The 20,928-nt window shown below is 42.7% G+C and overlaps 1 protein-coding gene across 3 annotated transcripts in view; it reads left to right on the top strand.

Moving 5' to 3' along the window:
- The window catches only part of LOC118397990 (E3 ubiquitin ligase RNF157), a 44,902-nt gene that overhangs the window by 588 nt on the left and 23,386 nt on the right, over positions 1-20,928 (top strand). For 2 of the 3 annotated variants that reach the window (XM_035792910.1, XM_035792919.2), the window contains exons 2-10: positions 2,501-2,619; positions 9,318-9,406; positions 9,664-9,813; positions 10,117-10,234; positions 10,414-10,524; positions 10,905-10,952; positions 11,174-11,245; positions 13,305-13,464; positions 13,694-13,806. In XM_035792910.1, the coding sequence (XP_035648803.1) occupies positions 2,501-2,619; positions 9,318-9,406; positions 9,664-9,813; positions 10,117-10,234; positions 10,414-10,524; positions 10,905-10,952; positions 11,174-11,245; positions 13,305-13,464; positions 13,694-13,806 (980 nt within the window). Of the gene's footprint in view, positions 1-1,308; positions 1,407-2,500; positions 2,620-9,317; positions 9,407-9,663; positions 9,814-10,116; positions 10,235-10,413; positions 10,525-10,904; positions 10,953-11,173; positions 11,246-13,304; positions 13,465-13,693; positions 13,807-20,928 lie in introns of all 3 variants that reach the window. The other variant, XM_035792927.2, reaches the window with a different exon arrangement.

Genomic DNA, 20,928 nt, shown 5'->3' with positions numbered 1-20,928 from the left:
TAACAGGAGCGATCCCACTCAACCCACAGCATATTCCAGGACAGACTATATCTGCCTTCTCGGTTTGGGAAAAAAGACATAGGGATATGTTATTAGGATATTATAAGGCCTATTTATTAATATTCAGATAATTATAGGCCCATGACTTATTTGTATGATCTATTATTTAAATATAATGATGAATCACAATCATTACATCAGAGGACAAGGTGTCCGATACCCCGTATGCCCTGCATCCTGTCCGCACCTATAGGCCTCAGTACTAGGGTGGCTAAATGTGGATGTTTACCAGAGTGCCAATCATATAATTGTCATGTTTGAAACACACATGGAAAAACACGAGGCCTATGTGATGTTGGTCGGTCAGTATCAGCCTGACCACCAGCCCCCCAGCAGAATGACGCTGAAAAGCATTAATCCACATTCATTTTTTACAATTCCAATTAAAATAGGAAAAAGGAGCCAACTGAAGATTGCAGTGTGCAGAGGTGTACTGCTGATGCAGCGCACACAAGCGTCGCTCAGATACCTCTCACTATGGTGCTCCATTAGGTCTAGATCAAAGCTGAATCAATGTCTGTAAAGTCACATAATGTTTTATTTGTATTCTACATAACATAACTGAATATAATAGCATATTATAACGTTACTATTGAAGCGAAAACACCACCTAATTTCTTATGAGATTTAGGTTGATTACTTGAGTGAAAAATAAATATGCTCCAAAATGTAAAGCTGCAATATGTAACTTTTTGAGTGACCCTTACCAAATTCACATTAGAATGTGTTATATACATATCATTCGCATTGAAGCAAATCTTAGAAGCGGTAGATTTGTTTCATGTGCACTATTTTTATGCTTCTCGTTCGTACATTTTTGCATCTTTTACTTTTAGATGTGTACACCAGCTTCAAACAGCTGAAAATATAATATTTTTGGTTATGTAAAATATATTTCACAGCGGTTGAGATGGTACAATGATTCAGAAGGGGACGGGAGGTGCAACTCAATATGAAGGTGTCCTTAATGTTTTGTACACTCAGTTGATAAAAACAAACGTACTATTGTGCCCCTCAGTGACTTGCTAAGAGTGGGAATTGCCTCAATGAAATTGCAGGTTTTCATAGCATACATTTCAACAGCACAAGGTAAATGGACTGTACTGGAGCGCTCAATTGTCTCCCAATGAGTCTTTCGCTCCAGACGGCTTTCTTCCGCACATGAAACTAGATCTGCTCATTCAGCTACAGGTGGCGCTAAAGCAAAAAACTAATTGTAATTCACTTGTAAATAAATCATCATAACAGTTATGGGAGTCTGGGACCTGATAAACTGGACATCTACATCCAACAAGAGTTGAATGACAGAGGGATACACAAGCTAGAACCTTCTCATCGCTGATCTGGTAGGACAAAAAAGCATGACTGTGGCTGGCAAATTTGATTGTTTCTACCATGCCATGGTGTTCATCATGTTCTATTGTAGGTGACAGGGCGACGTGTTGTGTGGATTAAAACAGCATAAAACCGGTTGTAATCACAAAGCATGATCAAATTAATTAGCGAGCTGCAGTAATTTTGAGAAACATTGAGAGGTCATTTGGTACATTTTCTGGGTGAAATGAACTAGTTATCTACCTTTGATAAGCAGCAATTTCAAGTCTATCTAAACTAATATCGTTCTAACTCGGAAATATGAAGCTATTTCAGAATGAAAGTGAACTGGCTAGCGCATCATGCTTTGTGACATTATGTTAGCTATTCCCAGTAAGATAATGTGTTTTCATTTATTGCATCTGCATGCGTTCATGAGCTGGCTGCTCTTTCTAAATGGTAAATAGTATGTTCTAATCTGTTCAAAACAGTGGCAGCATGTGCAGAAATGGTCATTCGGTTTATGACATCCAAAAGTGAAACATGAGTATTCATGCTGCTGTTCAAAAGCACAGATTGCTTTATACATCTTCAAAAAGAAACTACTAGTAGTTCGAAAACTTGGCATCATATTTCTGTCCTAATGCTTTCTTGACAACTCCATCCACCATTGGGTATTCAGCCAATCAGCGCCCGCCACTGGTTAGGCCTACACTGTAGGCTGAGATCATTCAATAATTTATAAATGCATATTCCCACGAAACTGATGGAGATCAAATGATTGGCTAAACATAATTTGGTGTTTGAGGGAATTAAAAATAAAAATAAATAATTGAGACAATGTGTGTGGGCGTAGGCAGACGTTGCATTTGGAGGATGTATTATATGCATATTTTCTCAAATATGTGGTTAAGATATTTCTGATCTAAGATCAGTGGTTAGAGGCAATGTCTACTCAACCTATTCCCCGGAACCAGGGTTGGAACACCTTGACCTAGCTCAATGAGCTCCTGTAACTGTCCTCTGTTCATGTAAAAGGGGAGAAACAGAATTGGGCTTCTGTGTATATGAGGAGGTTGAATCTTTAGGATCAGGTTTGCTCAATTCCTCTTCTTGTTCCCCACAGGAAGTTACTTTGCCAGCCACTTCATCATGGGCGGGGAGAAGTTTGACTCCACCTACCCCGAGGGATACCTGTTCGGAGAGAACACCGACCTCAACTTTCTGGGAACCAGACCAGTGGTGGTACGGATTGTCACAGTACACTACACTACACAGGACTCTACACAGTACCGTACAGTACAATACACTACACTACATTACACTGCACTACACTACACAGTACACTGAAGTACTCTACACTACACTACACTACACTACACTACACTACACTACACTACACTACACTAGCTTCTAAGTCTCCAGCTACAATACTGTCTGTCTAATTATGGGTCCAGTGGGCTCTGTTTAAAAGTATTGCACCATATAGAGAATAGGGTACCATTTGGGCGGCAGGTTTTGTTCCAAATACCTCCGATCGCAATTTTCATCATCTCTGCTGTATGGACATGGGGAATACCATAGAATTCTGTGACTGGGGGTGTGGTATGTAGCGATTTCAGTGACAACAGGAATTGTATGTGAATTTCATCATTTTGAATTTGTATTAGGAAATTGAATTTAAATGTCATGTTTTTACATTTGTAATGTACAAATTTAATCATTGAATTTGTAAATTGAACTTGTATTTCATGAATTGAAGTGGAATTTAATGAATATTGCATTAATTCAAAAATGATATATAAATTCAATTGAATATTCTAATTCATTTATATATATTTATATAGGCCTGTTCAATTTCATTATGGTAGATATTACATTAATTGTCTGTGTATTACGTTTACAAACTATAATTTAAAGTTTATCAGAGTTTCATACATTCAACTTCTCAGATGCATTCAGATTCAGTTTTCAAATTCAGTTCTTTAAATTCAGGTTCAAAACCAAAGACAACACCTGGTACTTTACCAGAAACTGATGGCGGTTTCTGAAGCCAATGTGGCATTTTGAATAAATGCTCTTCCAATGAATTTGGCTCTAGCATTTGAAATGTTTTGGCTATGAACTACTATGACCCCATTTCTGAAAGCTAAGACTCTCCGGAACATGGACATGCCTTCTGTTTCCCTCTATGATGATGGCAGGATGCGTTAGAAGGGAGTTTCACACAAAAACTAAATTTGACCCCCATTAGAATATAGTTTAAATGCCCTGTCATAGCCCTTCTAATGATAGCCTTTCCACTCCCTATTTAACTTTGATCTGGGTTTGAACTAGGTCTCCTGTATCTCACAAGATTGTGTTAGTACACTTAGCTAAAGCCTATAGGGAGGGATACATTCAGGAAGTTCATGTAAAGGACGGCATGCAGCTTGCTTAACAAGTACCGCTTCCCCCTTATTCAGCTCATATATAGACTCGAACTAAGGACTTCTTCCTCGAAAACACCCTCCTGAAGAATTCCAACTCATCCTACTATTAAAAAAGGCCTTCTTCAATTGCACAAGGTGTGACACTTCAGGCTGAGGAGTGAGTTTCACAGATCCCCATCTGCTACACTAATGCAAGTCTTCAAGCCTTACCTGAGACCTGAAAACGTGTTAGTTTGTGTTACACAGTCTAGTTTTAAGCAGGGGAGGACATGGACATGTAGGCTGGTGGGGGGCCTGGAGGAAAAGGGCCAGTATGGGGGCCTCAAGGTAAGGAATGGGCCGGAATGGGCTGATTTATTGTAGATATTATAAGGTTAACATGTGACTGACTGGCTTAAGAATGTGTTAGCCTGTTGAGCTAAAACCCTAAACCACATATGTCAGAGTCAAGGCCCGCGGGCCACATCCGGCCCGCGAGAAGGTTTTTTACGGCCCCTGGGATGATCTTGATTTATTATTAGAACCGGCCCGCAGACCGCAGCAAGCCGGCAGCCCGCAGATCTTTTACACGCACCAATACTACATTTCCCACAATGCAACGGTGACGCACCGAGCAGTAGGCTGCTTCATTTCAATATTTATTGGCACAGCAGTTGTCAGCATCACAGTAAAATTAACTTTCAGATACCCATCAAAAATGGCAAAACGGAAGGTGGACACTGAGAACCGGGGTTTCAAACAAGGTGGGAGTCGGAGTATTTGTTCACGGAGGTAGCTGGAAAACCTGTGTGTCTTCTGTGTGGAGAAAGTGTGGCGGTACTGAAAGAGTATAATCTGAGACGACATTATGAAACGAAACACGCGGACAAAAACAAGAATATGGACATGGAACAAAGGCTACAAAAGGCAGAGGAATTAAAACGAGGCCTCAAATCTCGACAGGCTCTGTTCAAAAAGCCAAATCACAAGGCCAGGCTGCTGTCAAGGCCAGTTTTATTTTGGCAGAAGAGATCGCTAAATCAGCCCGGCCATTTACGGAGGGGGATTTCATCAAAAACTGCATGATTAAAGTTTGTGACGAAGTTTGCCCAGAAAAAAGGCAACTCTTTTTAAATGTGAGTCTGAGCAGAAACACCATTGCCGAGAGAGTAGACCAGTTGTCCATCAATCTAAAAGAGCAGCTTGTGAAAAAGGGAAAAGATTTCATTGCATATTCCTTGGCTGTGGATGAGAGCACCGACATTTCTGACATTGCCCAGTTGTCAATTTTCATCCGCGGAGTGGACTCCAGCCTAAGCGTGACAGAGGAGTTTTTGGCTTTACGTCCTATGCATGGCACAACTACGGGGCATGATTTGTATGAAGAGGTGTCAAGATGTGTAAATGAGATGGAGCTGCCTTGGGAAAAACTCGTGGGTTTGACAACCGACGGAGCACCTGCGATGTGTGGACACAGGAGCGGACTGGTGGCGAAGATACGGGAAAAGATGCAAGAGGAAAACGCGACAGGTGAGCTGACAGCTTATCATTGTATCATACACCAGGAAGCGTTGTGCGGTAAAGCCTTGAAAATGGAGCATGTAATGAGCATCATCACGCGCACAGTTAACTTTATCAGAGCCAAAGGTTTGAATCACCGCCAGTTCAAGGCATTTCTGACGGAGTTAGAAACGGAGCATGGTGATTTGCCTTATCACACAGAGGTGCGATGGCTAAGCCAGGGAAAGGTGCTTCAAAGATGTTTCGAGCTTCGTGAGGAGATTTGTCTGTTCTTGGACAGCAAAGGGAAAGACACAACACAACTCCGAGACTAAATGTTTCTGTGTGAAATGGCTTTTCTGTGTGACATTACGAGTCATCTGAATGCAATGAACTTGCAGCTGCAGGGTCGGGATCGTGTCATCTCTGATATGTACAGTACAGTGAAGGCATTTAAAACCAAACTGACTCTGTGGGAGACGCAGATGCGGAAAGAAAATTTGAGCCACTTTCCCAGCTGCCAGACCATGAAAGAGAAGCTCTCTACCAGTGCGTTCCCGAGCGCACAGTTGGCTGATAAAATAGGTATGCTTGCCGCTGACTTTCGACGCCGATTTGCTGACTTTGAAGCACAAAAAGCAGGTTGGAACTGCTCGGTAACCCATTTGCTGTTGACGTGGAAAGCTCACCACCAAACCTCCAAATGGAGTTGATTGACCTCCAATGCAATGATGCACTGAGGGCAAAATATGCGGCAGTGGGTGCTGCGGAGTTCGCCCGTTTCCTCCCCCGACACAATGCCCCAGCTGCGCATCCAGGCTGCTCAAACGTTGTCTATGTTTGGCAGCACATACCTGTGTGAACAACTGTTTTCTTTGATGAACTTGAACAAAACATCACACAGAAGTCGACTTACTGCTGAACACCTCCACTCAATTCTGAGGATTTCCTCAGCTCAGAGCCTTACCCCGAACATTGATGAACTTGTGGAAAAGATGGGACACCACCAAGTATCACCCTCAACCTCAAACAAGTGAACATTACTGTGCAATCACATATTTAGAGTTTTTACTCAGTTCAAGTTTAAAAGTTAAAGTTTAATATTTGTTTTCACTGCATGTTACTTCTCCTTAAACAAAGTGTTGTTTTTGATTAATAGATTTTTGCACTTTATTTTATTGTATTTCAATCCAATTATATTTTAAAAATATTTCAGTTGAGTGGATGATAGAAAATTGCTATTATTGTTTTTTTCTTTGAAGTAAATTTAGCCCACTTTTGCTAAAATAGAAAATATAGGCTACTGATGGTGCCTTGAATACCGGTTTCTTTCATTTAATGTTCATGTTATGGGGATTTTTATATAAAGGAAATTTGTCTTTTGTGTCTGTTGAAAATTAAAGATTACTGACAGAGCCATAAGAAAATATTGCTTTATTTATCTGATCATATTGGAATATATTTGTTAGGTTTTCAGTAGGTTCAATTAGGTTCACTAGACTATATGCGTCATTTAAAATTTTTTCAATGAACATTCGAACAGTCCGGCCCTCGGCTTGTAGCTAAATTTTTTATTTGGCCCATTTGACTTTGACACCCCTGCCCTAAACATTGGTCCTTTGACTTCGTTTTGTCACGCCCTGATCTGTTTCACCTGTCCTTGTGATTGTCTCCACCCCCTCCAGGTGTCGCTTATTTTCTCCAGTGTATTTATCCCTGTGTTTCCTGTTCCTCTGTGCCAGTTCGTCTTGTATGTTTCTAAGTCAACCAGCGGTTTTCCCGTTCTCCTGCTTTTTGCATTCTCCTTTTTCTGGTCCTCCCGGTTTTGACCCTTGCCTGATTCTGGACATTGTAGCCACCTGCCTGACCATTCTCCCTGCCTTGACCACAAGCCTTTCTGCCACTCTGTACCTCTGGGACTCTGATCTGGTTTTTGCCCTTCCACAACGGTTCTTTTGCCTACCCCTTTTGGATTAATAAACATTGTAAGACTCCAACCATCTGCCTCATGTGTCTGCATTTGGGTCTCGCCTTGTTAGGAGGAGGAGGTAAAAGGGGTGTAACACAGGTAGTTCGGTAACCACATTCATGTGATGAGTAACTTGTCTGAAAAGACCTGACAAGTTGCATTATCTGGTGCACAGGAGACCTGGGTTAGACCCTCGTTAGCCAAACTAACACGTCTACATGTCTCAGCCAAGATTGCTCACCTCATAGCCTTGCGAGCGGCCTAATCCCCCGAGCTTACATGAATGGTTTACTACACGTGATAATCAGTCTGGTATTTACGAGACTACTCTGTCTACCACTGTAAGTGTTGTTGTGCAGTAGGTCTGATTTAGAACCCAGTCAGTTATATTGGTGCTGTGATCTCTGAGTGGGAGGTCAAAGGGGGGTGAATTGTAACCGAGGGGGTTCGATGAACCTTACTGGAGATTTGAAGACTTCTGTTAGCTTCCTGAACTAATCCATATGGGCTAACATAGTGGACTGACAGTCTTGTGATATGCAGAAGACCTGGTTCGAACCCAGTCAGTCGCAAGATTAAATAGGGAGTGGGAAGGCTATCCATAGAAGGGCTATGACAGGGCCGTTCAACTATATTCTTATGAGGGGAACAGAAAGCACATCCATGCTCCAGAGGATCTTAGCTTTCAGGAGTGGGGTCATAATAGCTTACAGCCAAAGCAGTTCAAACGCTCTCTCTCTCTCTCTCTCTCTCTCTCTCTCTCTCTCTCTCTCTCTCTCTCTCTCTCTCTCTCTCTCTCTCTCTGTCATATCCTGCTATATAAGTCATACTGCCCTCTCTAAGCAGATGGCAATGCAGAACCACATCTCCCTACCCCACTCAGTACATTTCTCTCATCTGTCCCTGAGTTGTTAACTGTGATCTGCAGCATAGGTCTAGTCCCACTGCACTAGATATGTATAGCCTATATTATGTGTGCCCGTGTGTGTGGCTGGACCTCGACAGCTATAAACACCCAGGCCTAATATATTGGGGATTTAACAGCAGTTGACTGCTGTAATAAAGTCATATTCAGACTGCAAAGAGAGAGGGAAGGGAGTGTTTATGTGAGTGTGTGCATGAATGCATGTGTCTTCCCTGTACTGAAAAACAGCCTTGTTCCTACTCTACAGATCCCATAGCAGAATTCTCTTGGTGTGTGTGTGTTTTAATGAATGGTACAGTATTCAGTATAATAACACATCTGGGCCCATCAGGAACCTTTCCTGTAAACCACACACACACACACACACACACACACACACACACACACACACACACACACACACACACACACACACACACACACACACACACACACACACACACACACACACACACACACACACACACACACACACACACACACACACACACACACACACACACACACACACACACACACACACACACACACACACACACACACCTCCCCTTAGTCCCAGAAGAGGGTTGTGGAGGTATCTAACCACATCCTCCATTCCTACTAGACGGCATGTTCAATAGTGTTTCAAAGGTTCTTCCATACACATTTTTACAGTGCATTCAGTCATTTAGCAGACTCTTATCCAAAATGACTTAAGTGCACAGTAAGTGTATTATTCTAAAACAGGTACAGTATAACAACCACAGATCCAGATCACCGCACTTTAAACATTCTTTTTTAATAGCCCGGTATCAGGAAGATCAGTGCCAGTAAGAATAAAGAATAATGTCAATGAAATAGTTAAGCGTCTGACATAAAAAACATTTTTAGACCCACTCAACTTTCTTCTTACACAGAGTCAGCAACAAAAACACAGTTTGTGCAAAGATTGTGCAAAGTACAGTAAAACAATTGTGTAAAGAAAAGATATCTAATGTTTTAAGTGGGTATGCAGATAGGGTGTGCAGATAGTGTGCAAGCTTTCCAGCACCAACACACCTGATCAAGGGCTTGGGGATTAATACATCAGATCATGTGACCCTTTTGTTGTTGTTGATATTGTTGTTGATGTGACCTTTTGTGTTTGGTTCCTTTACAGTTCCCCTATGCAGCCCCACCACCTCAGGAGCCAGTGAAGACGCTACAAAGCCTTATAAACATCCGTAAGGATACGCTGAGGCTTGTACGGTGAGTATCTCTCACAAAACACACAATTGATTTGTAATTTATATCCCTTTTACTATTATTATTTCACTTACGCTGAGCCTGTGTTTTATTGCTCTAGTCCAACATCTCCACTTATCCCCCCCAGAACCAAGTCGAGTAGCTGGCCGGAGGCTTTCGCAAGCTTTGTTCTGGGTCCTGTGATTACTCCCTTTACTCTTACTATGCTAATTGTAACGGTGTGTAGATGATGCTATCTGTGTTTCGGTGTGGTATGTCAGGTGTATTGACGGCCTGAAGCTGCCAGGGGAGGAAGTGGCAGGGAAAAGCAAAGCCTGTTACAACATAGAGTTCACCTTCGATGCTGACATACAGGTGGCCATCACCATCTACTATCAAGCTATAGAGGAGTTCCACAACAGAGTGCCAATGTAAGTCTGTGTGTGTGTGCATGCATGTGTGTTTATCTTTCTGCACTCTGAGAAAAAAAGGCTTCCAAAGGGGTTCTTCCTCTGTCCCCATAGGAGAACCCTTTTTGGTTCCATGTAGAACTCTTTTGGGTAACATGTAGAATGGGTTATACTTGGAACCCAAAAGTGTTCTACCTGGAACCATAAGCGTTCTACCTGCATCCAAAAAGGGTTCTTCAAAGGGTTATTTGATGGGGACAGCTGAAGAACACTTTAAGGTTCTAGATATCATCTTCTTTTTCTAAGAGTGTGTATCTCCTATAGTTACCTTTCTCAGGACAGCTCTCTCCAGTCAGAAATGGTGCACTTTAAGAGAGGAGTCTGTCAGCAGTTCTGTCTGCCCTCACACTCCGTCAACCTGTCAGAGTGGGCCGATGAGGAGGTATGGGCTGTGTGTGTGTGAGCGTGTGAGTGTGTTTATTCATATTAGTAGGAAGTATGTGTGTGTGTGTTTCAGTGTATAACCTATCTTTATCTCCCTCTTTTCTCTCTCTTCCTCCACCCTCTCTCTCTCCCTCTCTCTCTCTCTCTCTCTCTCTCTCTCTCCCTCCGTCTTAAAAGTTGCTGTTTGACATGGATAAGGATGTGTTTCCCATGGTCATTCAAGCGACAGTAGACGAGGGGGAAGATCACATGGGTCACTCCCATGTCCTCCTGGCCACCTTTGAAAAGGTAAGGAGCTTGGAATCGGATGTGTGTTCAATTAATTTAAAGTTTGTCTATCATGTTTTGAAATGCAGTTGACTCTGGATTTAAAAGCATCCCACTGGGCATAAACTGGTTGAATGAACGTTGTTTCCACATCATTTCAACACATAAATAAACTGAGTGGAGTCATCAACTTAAAGGAATTTGAGGAATGTTTGTCTTTTTTTCATTCAACTTTTAAAACCCAGTGACGTGGTTAAATGTTATGTTGATTTCACGTTGAATTCATGTTAGTTGACAACCCAATAAAATGTAAATCAAAACTAGACGTTGAACTGATGTCTTTGTCCAGTGGGACTGGACTGGTATAAGCATTGGCTAAGTATCTACTGTTTGTTCCACAGCACATGGACGGAAGCTACTGTGTCAAACCTCTGAAGCAGAAACAAGTGGTGAGTTTGTTTCCACCAAGTTCTCCTCTTCTCTCTCTCTCCTCCTGCTCTCATCTCATCTCATCTCACTCTGAACTGTACCTTACCATCCCTTTTTCCTGCCTTGCTTACCTCTCTTTCCCCTCTCTCTTCCAATCTCTCGCTCCCCCTTTCACTATCATTCCTGGTATGTTTTATACTGAAACCTCTCTCATCCCCAACATGTTTCCTGTCCTCTCCAGGTAGATGGAGTGAGTTACCTTCTTCAAGAGATCTACGGCATCGAGAACAAGTACAACAGCCAAGAATCAAAGGTACACAGCTGAGAATTTGGTTGTTTAGGGACTACACTGTAAAGGGGTTCCTATGAATTTGACAGTAGCTTACAGGCAGCTCAGTGGCAAGTAAAATGATGTGTGTTATATTACAGTTCACCTACTGTAATATAAATAGGATATCAAAGCACAGTATAATACTGTAAAATTGACCTTATCTTACTGTAAAAAAAGAAGTACATCGGAATAAATGAATGAATGAACGGAGGGGAGGAGTTTGCTTTTCACAGTATTTTACTGTAATTACAAGGGATTGGTGCAAGCAGGTTGGCTGCTAGGTGAAGTGTTTACACATTACAGCAGGTTTATTCATGAATATTTGGTGTTTATATCACTTGCAATTCTAGAGGCATTCACAAAGGCTTCCAAACTGGTAGTGACTACAGGGCAAAACAGACCAAAGGGACATGGCAAAATGCTCAACCATTTAAGGTTTAAGACTTGTTGCCACTCCAATTTTTCCCCTATACCAGTGGTTCCTAAACTGTGGGACGTGCCCCCTAGGAGGGGCAAGGAGGCGGCCGGGGGATTCGGGGGTGCATCATACTCATGAGTAGTGCATCATCAGTTTTCCTCTTATCATGTCAGTCATTGCATACCTCAGAGAGCTATTTATAACTTGTCAGAAATGTTCCGATCAACTAGCCCATGTCAGCTAACGTTTTTTAGCTAGTTTTTGTAGGCCATAGATTTTGTAGTAATGTTCCTGTCACTCAAATATCACACGAATACACATTAGACATGGCAAAATGTATAGCATTATAAGAAAATTAAAGAGGGATGTGAACAACTTGAGTCAAGAACAGTGCTTGTGCCCATAGAAATAGACTTGGCACACACCAGCACAGGGGGGTGGGATGTTCCCCAGTGCTAGAAGGGGGGGCCTATGTGAAAAAGTTTGGGAACCCATGCCCTTCTTCTTCTTCTCATTACCAGCACCAACAGGACAGGTGTATAAATTCATTATACTTTATGACACAAAATAAGGAAAAAACTTACCCTGCCATCATTAAAAACCCACCACCCTAATTGAATTATATCTGGTCCTACACCAGACCAACAGCCTGGGAGGACAGGACACCACCACTCAACAAACCCTGTAACTCTTCCCCTTATACCATTAGATGGGGCATTATAAACACATAGGAGATCAATTTGAACTGCCTTCTCTCTCATGGGTGCAATAAATATAGCCTCTTACAAGGTGCACCTCAAAATATGTTAATGAGACAGAAACTATATCATGTATCCACTAGTCGTCAAAAGATTTTTGTCATTCCAAAGATATGGTACAGTACTGTTTTCTGTGGGGTAGAATTAGAGTACCAATCGAAATACAGCAATTCCACAACATTTTCCCACAATGCACCATCATTTACAGTATGCTGCACTAAAACGTTTCAGAGTATTTTACTGTTGATTATATCCAAAATTACCGTATAATTTACAGTTTTACGTTACAGTGTAGTGATCACAATGCTTTTTGTTAAAAACTTTCCAAATCACTCTCTGTAGAATTGGTTAGAGTATTCATAAGTTGCATGTTTCGTCACAATATTGTTTTGAACATTCGTTTTGGACTGATGCCCGACTGAGCTTTCTACTCAATACATTGTCAATTAGCGCTGAAGAAGATTTAATCAAAAGTTCATTACAGTGGCTTTGAAATACAATGACATTCAAAGGAAGTCAAATAACTAGTAGGAAACCCCTTTGTCATCATTTTGATGTCTCCAGATTGACTTTATATGCAGTATAACATTAGCTAGCTTGCGAAGATTGAGCTGAGGCCACCGGATTTTAGCCAGCTAACGTTAGCATTGCTAGCCATTTTTGACAAACTTTGCTAGCTAATGACATTTCCATCTGGCTATTTTATGACATGATAATGCTGGCAAAGTTGTTTCCTATGAATATGCAAAGGAATTTAATTATTTTTACAATATTGCTTGCTCAAGCTACCATACTGCTTTGTGAATGTAAATTATGTATTGATTGATTTATGTATTGATTGAATGATTGACTATGTTGGCCCCAGGTTGTGGATGATGAGATCAGTGATAACAGTGCGGAGTGTGTGGTGTGTCTGTCGGATGTCCGCGACACACTCATCCTGCCCTGCAGACACCTGTGTCTCTGCAATGCCTGTGCAGACACACTCCGCTACCAGGCCAACTGCTGCCCCATCTGCAGACTGCGTGAGTTTATGTCTATGATGCTACATAAGACCTTTGTAAGCCATATGTTGGCATTCCTAATACCTTCATAGCAATAGTTTTTAGATGCTTAGGACCTTCATAGCAATACCTACAGTAATACATGCTCAGTTATCAGGCTAACTGCTGCCCTATCTGCCGACTGTGTGAGTCTATAATGCTGCATAAGACCTTCACATCAATACTTAAGCATGTTATAATGCATCTTCAGCGTTCCGGGCGCTGTTGCAGGTCCGAGCCATGAAGAAGAAGCTGAGTCCTCTCTCTCCTGCCAGATTTAACCCCGTCATCACCTGCCAGACCTCTGACTCAGAGGAACACTCGGTAATATGTACACATACACACACTTTTAAAAAATTATATACACTGCTCAAAACAATAAAGGGAACACTTAAACAACACAATGTAACTCCAAGTCAATCACACTTCTGTGAAATCAAACTGTCCACTTAGGAAGCAACACTGATTGACATAAAATTTCACATGCTGTTGTGCAAATGGAATAGACAACAGGTGGAAATTATAGGCAATGAGCAAGACACCCCCAATAAAGGAGTGGTTCTGCAGGTGGTGACCACAGACCACTTCTCAGTTCCTATGCTTCCTGGCTGATGTTTTGGTCACTTTTGAATGCTGGCGGTGCTTTCACTCTAGTGGTAGCATGAGACGGAGTCTACAACCCACACAAGTGGCTCAGGTAGTGCAGCTCATCCAGGATAGAACATCAATGCGAGCTGTAGCAAGAAGGTTTGCTGTGTCTGTCAGCGTAGTGTCCAGAGCATGGAGGCGCTACCAGGAGACAGGCCAGTACATCAGGAGATGTGGAGGAGGCCGTAGGAGGGCAACAATCCAGCAGCAGGACCGCTATCTCCACCTTTGTGCAAGGAGGAGCAGGAGGAGCACTGCCAGAGCCCAGCAAATGATCTCCAGCAGGCCACAAATGTGCATGTGTCTGCTCAAATGGTCAGAAACAGACTCCATGAGGGTGGTATCAGGGCCCGACGTCCACAGGTGGGGGTTGTGCTTACAGCCCAACACCGCGCAGGACGTTTGGCATTTGCCAGAGAACACCAAGATTGGCAAATTTGCCACTGGCGCCCTGTGCTTTTCACAGATGAAAGCAGGGTCACACTGAGCACATGTGACAGACGTGACAGAGTCTGGAGACGCCGTGGAGAACGTTCTGCTGCCTGCAACATCCTCCAGCATGACCGGTTTGGTGGTGGGTCAGTCATGGTGTGGGGTGGCATTTCTTTGGGGGGCCGCACAGCCCTCCATGTGCTCGCCAGAGGTAGCCTGACTGCCATTAGGTACCGAGATGAGATCCTCAGACCCCTTGTGAGACCATATGCTGGTGCGGTTGGCCCTGGGTTACTCCTAATGCAAGACAATGCTAGACCTCATGTGGCTGGAGTGTGTCAGCAGTTCCTGCAAGAGGAAGGTATTGATGCTATGGACTGGCCTGCCCGTTCCCCAGACCTGAATCCAATTGAGCACATCTGGGACATCAAGTCTCGCTCCATCCACCAACTCCACGTTGTACCACAGACTGTCCAGGAGTTGGCGGATGCTTTAGTCCAGGTCTGGGAGGAGATCCCTCAGGAGACCATCCGCCACCTCATCAGGAGCAACCCCAGGCATTGTAGGGAGGTCATACAGGCACATGGAGGCCACACACACTACTGAGCCTCATTTTGACTTGTTTTAAGGACATTACATCAACGTTGGATCAGCCTGTAGTGTGGTTTTCTACTTTAATTTTGAATGTGACTCCAAATCCAGACCTTCATGGGTTGATAGATTTGATTTCCATTGATAATTTTGTGTGATTTGTTGTCAGCACATTCAACTATGTAAAGAAAAAAGTATTAGAATATTTCATTCATTCAGATCTAGGATGTGTTATTTTAGTGTTCCCTTTATTTTTTTGAGCAGTGTATATGCATACAGTAACATCCAAACGTTTGGACACAACTACTCATTGAAGTGTTTTTCTTTATTTTAACTATTTTCTACATTGTAGAATAATAGTGAAGACATCACAACTATGAAATAACACATATGGAATCATGTAATGACCAAAAAAGTGTTAAACAAATAAAAAATATATTTGAGATTCTTCAAAGTAGCCACCCTTTGCCTTGATGACAGCTTTGCACACTCTTGGCATTCTCTCAACCAGCTTCACCTGGAATGCTTTTCCAACAGTCTTGAAGGAGTTCCCACATATGCTGAGCACTTGTTGGCTGCTTTTTATTCACTTTGCAGTCCAACTCATCCCAAACCATCTCAATTGGGTTGTGTAAGGACAGACGCTGGGAGACGAGAAGGAAGTAGAGGGAGTGAACATTTAATAAATAACGAACATGAAACTAAACACGGACAGGGACAACAAAACAACATTAATGCTGACATGGGGAACAAACTGAGGAGCAGATAGATATAGAGGGGGCAATCAACAAAGTGAAGAAGTCCAGGTGTCACGTTGGTATGAAGAGATTCGGGAGACAGGCACAGGACTACGTAATATTTTATTTAAATTAAGCCCAAAGTACGGTGTGTTGTGTAAAGGCATTGGGAAGAATACCATACAAACACGTAACAAAACACAGGGTAGAAACCCAAAACAAAAGAGTGAGGAGTACCTCAAATAAATAACACATGCGCACAATGATTAACACACGGGACGAGACCTGTAATCATCTGCACAATCCACACAAAAAAAAGCAAAAAAGCCAAAACACAGGTACTCACACGCACCAACGAACATAGTAACAATAAACGACAGCCAAATGGAAACCAAAGGGCACACTTATACAAGTACTAATCAGTGGGAATAGGGGACAGGTGTGCGTAATAACAGTTACGGAGAGATCCGTGGCACCAGGTGAGTCCAATGAAGCAATGATGCGCATAATAATGGTGACAGGTGTGCGTAATGATGGGCAGCCTGGCACCCTTGAGCGCCAGAGAGGGGAGCAGGAGCAGGCGTGACCGTACTCCCCCTTCTAGGGGCGCCACCCAAGCGAGCCTGACGGCCCGGTCGAGGCGTGGGGGCCGGACGAGTCAGCGGAGGCGTGGGAGCCTGACTAGCCGGCTGAGGCGTGGGAGCCTAACGAGCCGGCTGAGGCATGATGCGGGATGGGAGCCTGCCGAGCCCGCTGAGGCGTGGGAGCATGACGAGGTGGCTGAGGGGTAGGTGCCTGACGAGTCGGCTGCACCCCCGGTTCCTTCGGCAGCGGCACCTGGACCCGACAGCACCAACCAAAACAAAAAACAAAACAAACTCCCTGATGCTTCCAACATTGGTGTCAGCATTTTGTAAGGAAAGATGCTGGGTGACAAAAGTAAGTAAAGGGAGTGAACATTTAATAAATAATGGACATGAAACAAAACACAGACAGCGTCTGGACAGGGAATACAAAACAACATTAATGCTGACACGGGGAGCGAACTGAGAAGCAGACAGATGTAGAGGAGGCAATCAACAAAGTGAAGGAGTCCAGGTGAGTCCAATGAAGTGCTGATGCGCATAATGATGGTGACAGGTGTGCGTAGTGATGGGCAGCCTGGCGCCCTCGAGCGCCAGAGAGGGGGAGGTGGAGGGGGAGCAGGAGCAGGTGTGACAGGTTGAGGTCGGCTGACTGTGGAGGCCAGGTCATCTGATGCAGCACTCCATCACTCTCCTTCTTGGTCAAATAGCCCTTACACAGCCTTGGAGTGTGTTGGGTTATTGTCCTGTTGAGAAACAAATTATAGTCCCATTAAGCGAAAACCAGCCATGCTGGTTAAAGTGTGCCTTGTATTCTAAATAAATCACTGACAGTGTCGGAATCAAAAATCTCAAATGTGTACTCATCATATCAAAGGTCACATTTCCACCAGTCTAATGTCCATTGCTCGTGTTTCTTGGCCCACGCAAGTCTCTTCGTCTTATTGGTATGTTCTGGTAGTGGTTTCTTCGCTGCAATTTGACCATGAAGGCCTGATTCACGCAGGCTCCTCTGAACAGTTGATGTTGAGATGTGTTACTTGAACTGTGAAGCATTTATTTGGGCTGCAATGTGAGGTGCAGTTAACTCTAATAAATGTATCCTCTGCAGCAGAGGTAACTCTGGGTCTTCCTTTCCTGTGGCGGTCCTCATGAGAGTCAGTTTCATCATAGTGCTTGATGGTTTTTAAGACTGCACTTTCAATGGTCTTGACATTTTCAGCATTGACTGACCTTCATGTCTTAAAGTAACAATGTATTGTTGTTTCTCTTTGCTTATTTGAGCTGTTCTTTACATAATATAGACTTAGTATTTTACCAAATAGTTATATCTTCTGTATACCACCCCTACCTTGTCACAACACAACTGATTGGCTCAAATGCATTAAGAAGGAAAGAAATTCCACAAATTAACTTTTAACAAGGCACACCTGTTAATTGAAATGCATTCCAGGTGACTACCTCATGAAGCTGGCTGAGAGAATGCCAAGAGTGTGCAGAGCTGTCATCAAGGCAAAGGGTGGCTACAAAATCTAAAATATATTTGGATTTGTTTTAACACTTTTTTGGTTAGTACATGATTCCATATGTGTTATTTCATAGTTTTGATGTATTCACTATTATTCTACAATGTAGAAAATAGTACAAATAAAGAAAAACCCTTGAATGACTAGGTATGTCCAAACTTTTGACTGGTATTGTATACAGTTGAAGTCGAAAGTTTACATACACCTTAGCCAAATACATTTAAACTCAGTTCCTGACGTTTAATCCTAGTAGAAATTCACTGTCTGAGGTCAGTTAGGATCATCACTTTATTTTAAGAATGTGAAATGTCAGAATAATAGTATAGAGAATGATTTATTTCAGCTTTTATTTCTTTCATCACATTCCCAGTGGGTCAGAAGTTTACATACACTCAATTAGTATTTGGTAGCATTGCTTTTAAATTGTTTAACTTGGGTCAAACGTTTCGGGTAGCCTTTCACAAGCTTCCCACAATAAGTTAGGTGAATTTTGGTTCATTCATCCTGACAGAGCTGGTGTAACTGAGTCATGTTTGTAGGCCTCCTTGCTCGCACACACTTTTTCAGTTCTACCCACACATTTTCTATTGGATTGAGGTCAGGGCTTTGTGATGGTCACTCCAATACCTTGACTTTGTTGTCCTTAAACCATTTTGCCACAACTTTGGAAGTATTCTTGGGGTCATTGTCCATTTGGAAGACCCATTTGCGACCAAGCTTTAACTTCCTGACTGATGTCTTGAGCTGTTGCTTCAATATATCCACGTCATTTTCCTACCTCATGATGCTGTCTGTTTTGTGAAGTGGACCAGTTCCTCCTGCAGCAATGCACCCCCACAACATGATTCTGCCACCCCTGTGCTTCACATTTGGGGTGGTGTTCTTTGGCTTGCAAGCCTCCCCCTTTTTCCTCCAAAAGTAACAATGGTCATTATGGCCAAACAGTTCTATTTTTGTTTCATCAGACTAGAGTACATTTTTCCAAAAAGTTCCCAATTGCAGTTGCGAACCGTAGTCTGGCTTTTTTATGGGGGTTTTGGAGCAGTGGCTTCTTCCTTGCTGAGTGGCCTTTCAGGTTATGTCAATATAGGACTCGTTTTACTGTGGATATAGATACTTTTGTACCTGTTTCCTCCAGCATCTTGATAAGGTCCTTTGCTGTTGTTCTGGGAGTGATTTGCACTTTTCACACCAAAGTGCGTTTATCTCTAGGAAACAGAACGCGCCTCTTTCCTGAGCAGTATGACGTCTGTCTGATCCCATGGTGTTTATACCTGCGTACAATTGTTTGTACAGATGAGCGTGGTACCTTCGGGCATTTAGAAATTGCTCCGAAGGATGAATCAGACTTGTGGAGGTCTACAATTTGTTTTCTGGGGTTTTGGCTCATTTGAGATTTTCCCATGATGTCAAGCAAAAAGGCACTGAGTTTGAAGGTAGGCCTTGAAATACGTCCTTAGGTACACCTCCAATTGACTCAAATTATGTTGATTAGCCTATCAGAAGCTTCTAAAGCCATGACATAATTTTTTTGTCATTTTCCAAGCTGTTTAAAGGCACAGTCAACTTAGTGTATGTTAACTTCTGACCCACTGGAATACAGTGAAGTATAAGTGAAATAATCTGTCTGTAAACAATTGTTGGAAAAATGATTTGTGTCATGCACAAAGGAGATGTCCTAACCGACTTACAAAAACTGTAGTTTGTTAACAAGAAATTTGTTGAGTGGTTGGAAAATGAAATTTAATGACTCAAATCACATCACATTTTATTGGTCACATACACATGGTTAGCAGATGTTAATGCGAGTGTAGCGAAATGCGTGTGCTTCTAGTTCCAACCATGCAGTAATATCTAACAAGTAATCTAACAATTTCACAATAACTACATTTTACACACAAGTGTAAAGGAATAAATAAGAATATGTACATATAAATATATGGATGAGTGAGGGCCGAACGGCATAGGCAAGATGCAGTAGATGGTATAGAATACAGTATCTACAAATGGGATGAGTAATGTAGGGTATCTAACCATTATATAAAGTGCCATTGTTTAAAGTGACTAGTGATACATTTATTACATCCCATTTTTAATTATTAAAGTGGCTAGAGATTTGATTCAGTGTGTTGGCATCAGCCACTCAATGCTAGTGATGGCTGTTTAACAGTCTGATGGCCTTGAGATAGAAGCTGTTTTTCAGTCTCTCGGTCCCCGCTTTGATGCACCTGTACTGGCCTCACCTTCTGGATGATAGCGGGGTGAACAGGCAGTGGCTCGGGTGGTTGTTGTCCTTGATGATCTTTTTGGCCTTCCTGTGACATCGGGTGCTGTAGGTGTCCTGGAGTACAGGCAGTGTGCCCCCGGTGATGCGTTGTGCAGACCTCACTACCCTCTGGAGAGCCTTACGGTTGTGAGCGGAGCAGTTGCCGTACCAGGCTGTGATACAGCCCGACAGGATGCTCTCGATTGTGCATCTGTAAAAGTTTGTGAGTGTTTTTGGTGACAAGCCAAGTTTCTTCAGCCTCCTGAGGTTGAAGAGGCATTGTTGCGCCTTCTTCACCGAACTGTCTGTGTCTGTGGACCATTTCAGTTTGTCCGTGATGTGTACGCCGAGGAACTTAAAACTTTCCACCTTCTCCACTACTGTCCCGTTGATGTGGATTGTGGGGTGCTCCCTCTGCTGTTTCCTTAAGTCCACGATCGTCTGCTTTGTTTTGTTGACGTTGAGTGTGAGGTTATTTTCCTGACACCACACTCCAAGGGCCCTCACCTCCTCCCTGTAGTCCGTCTCGTCGTTGTTGGTAATCAAGCCTAACACTGTAGTGTTGTCTGCAAACTTGATGATTGAGTTGGAGGCGTGCATGGCCATGCAGTCATGGGTGAACAGGGAGTACAGGAGAGAGCTGAGAACACACTCTTGTGGGA

The sequence above is a fragment of the Oncorhynchus keta genome, chromosome 2 (genome assembly GCF_023373465.1).
Source record: "Oncorhynchus keta strain PuntledgeMale-10-30-2019 chromosome 2, Oket_V2, whole genome shotgun sequence".
In the NCBI taxonomy this organism is placed as follows: domain Eukaryota; kingdom Metazoa; phylum Chordata; class Actinopteri; order Salmoniformes; family Salmonidae; genus Oncorhynchus; species Oncorhynchus keta.
This window is presented reverse-complemented; position numbering and strand designations above follow the sequence as displayed.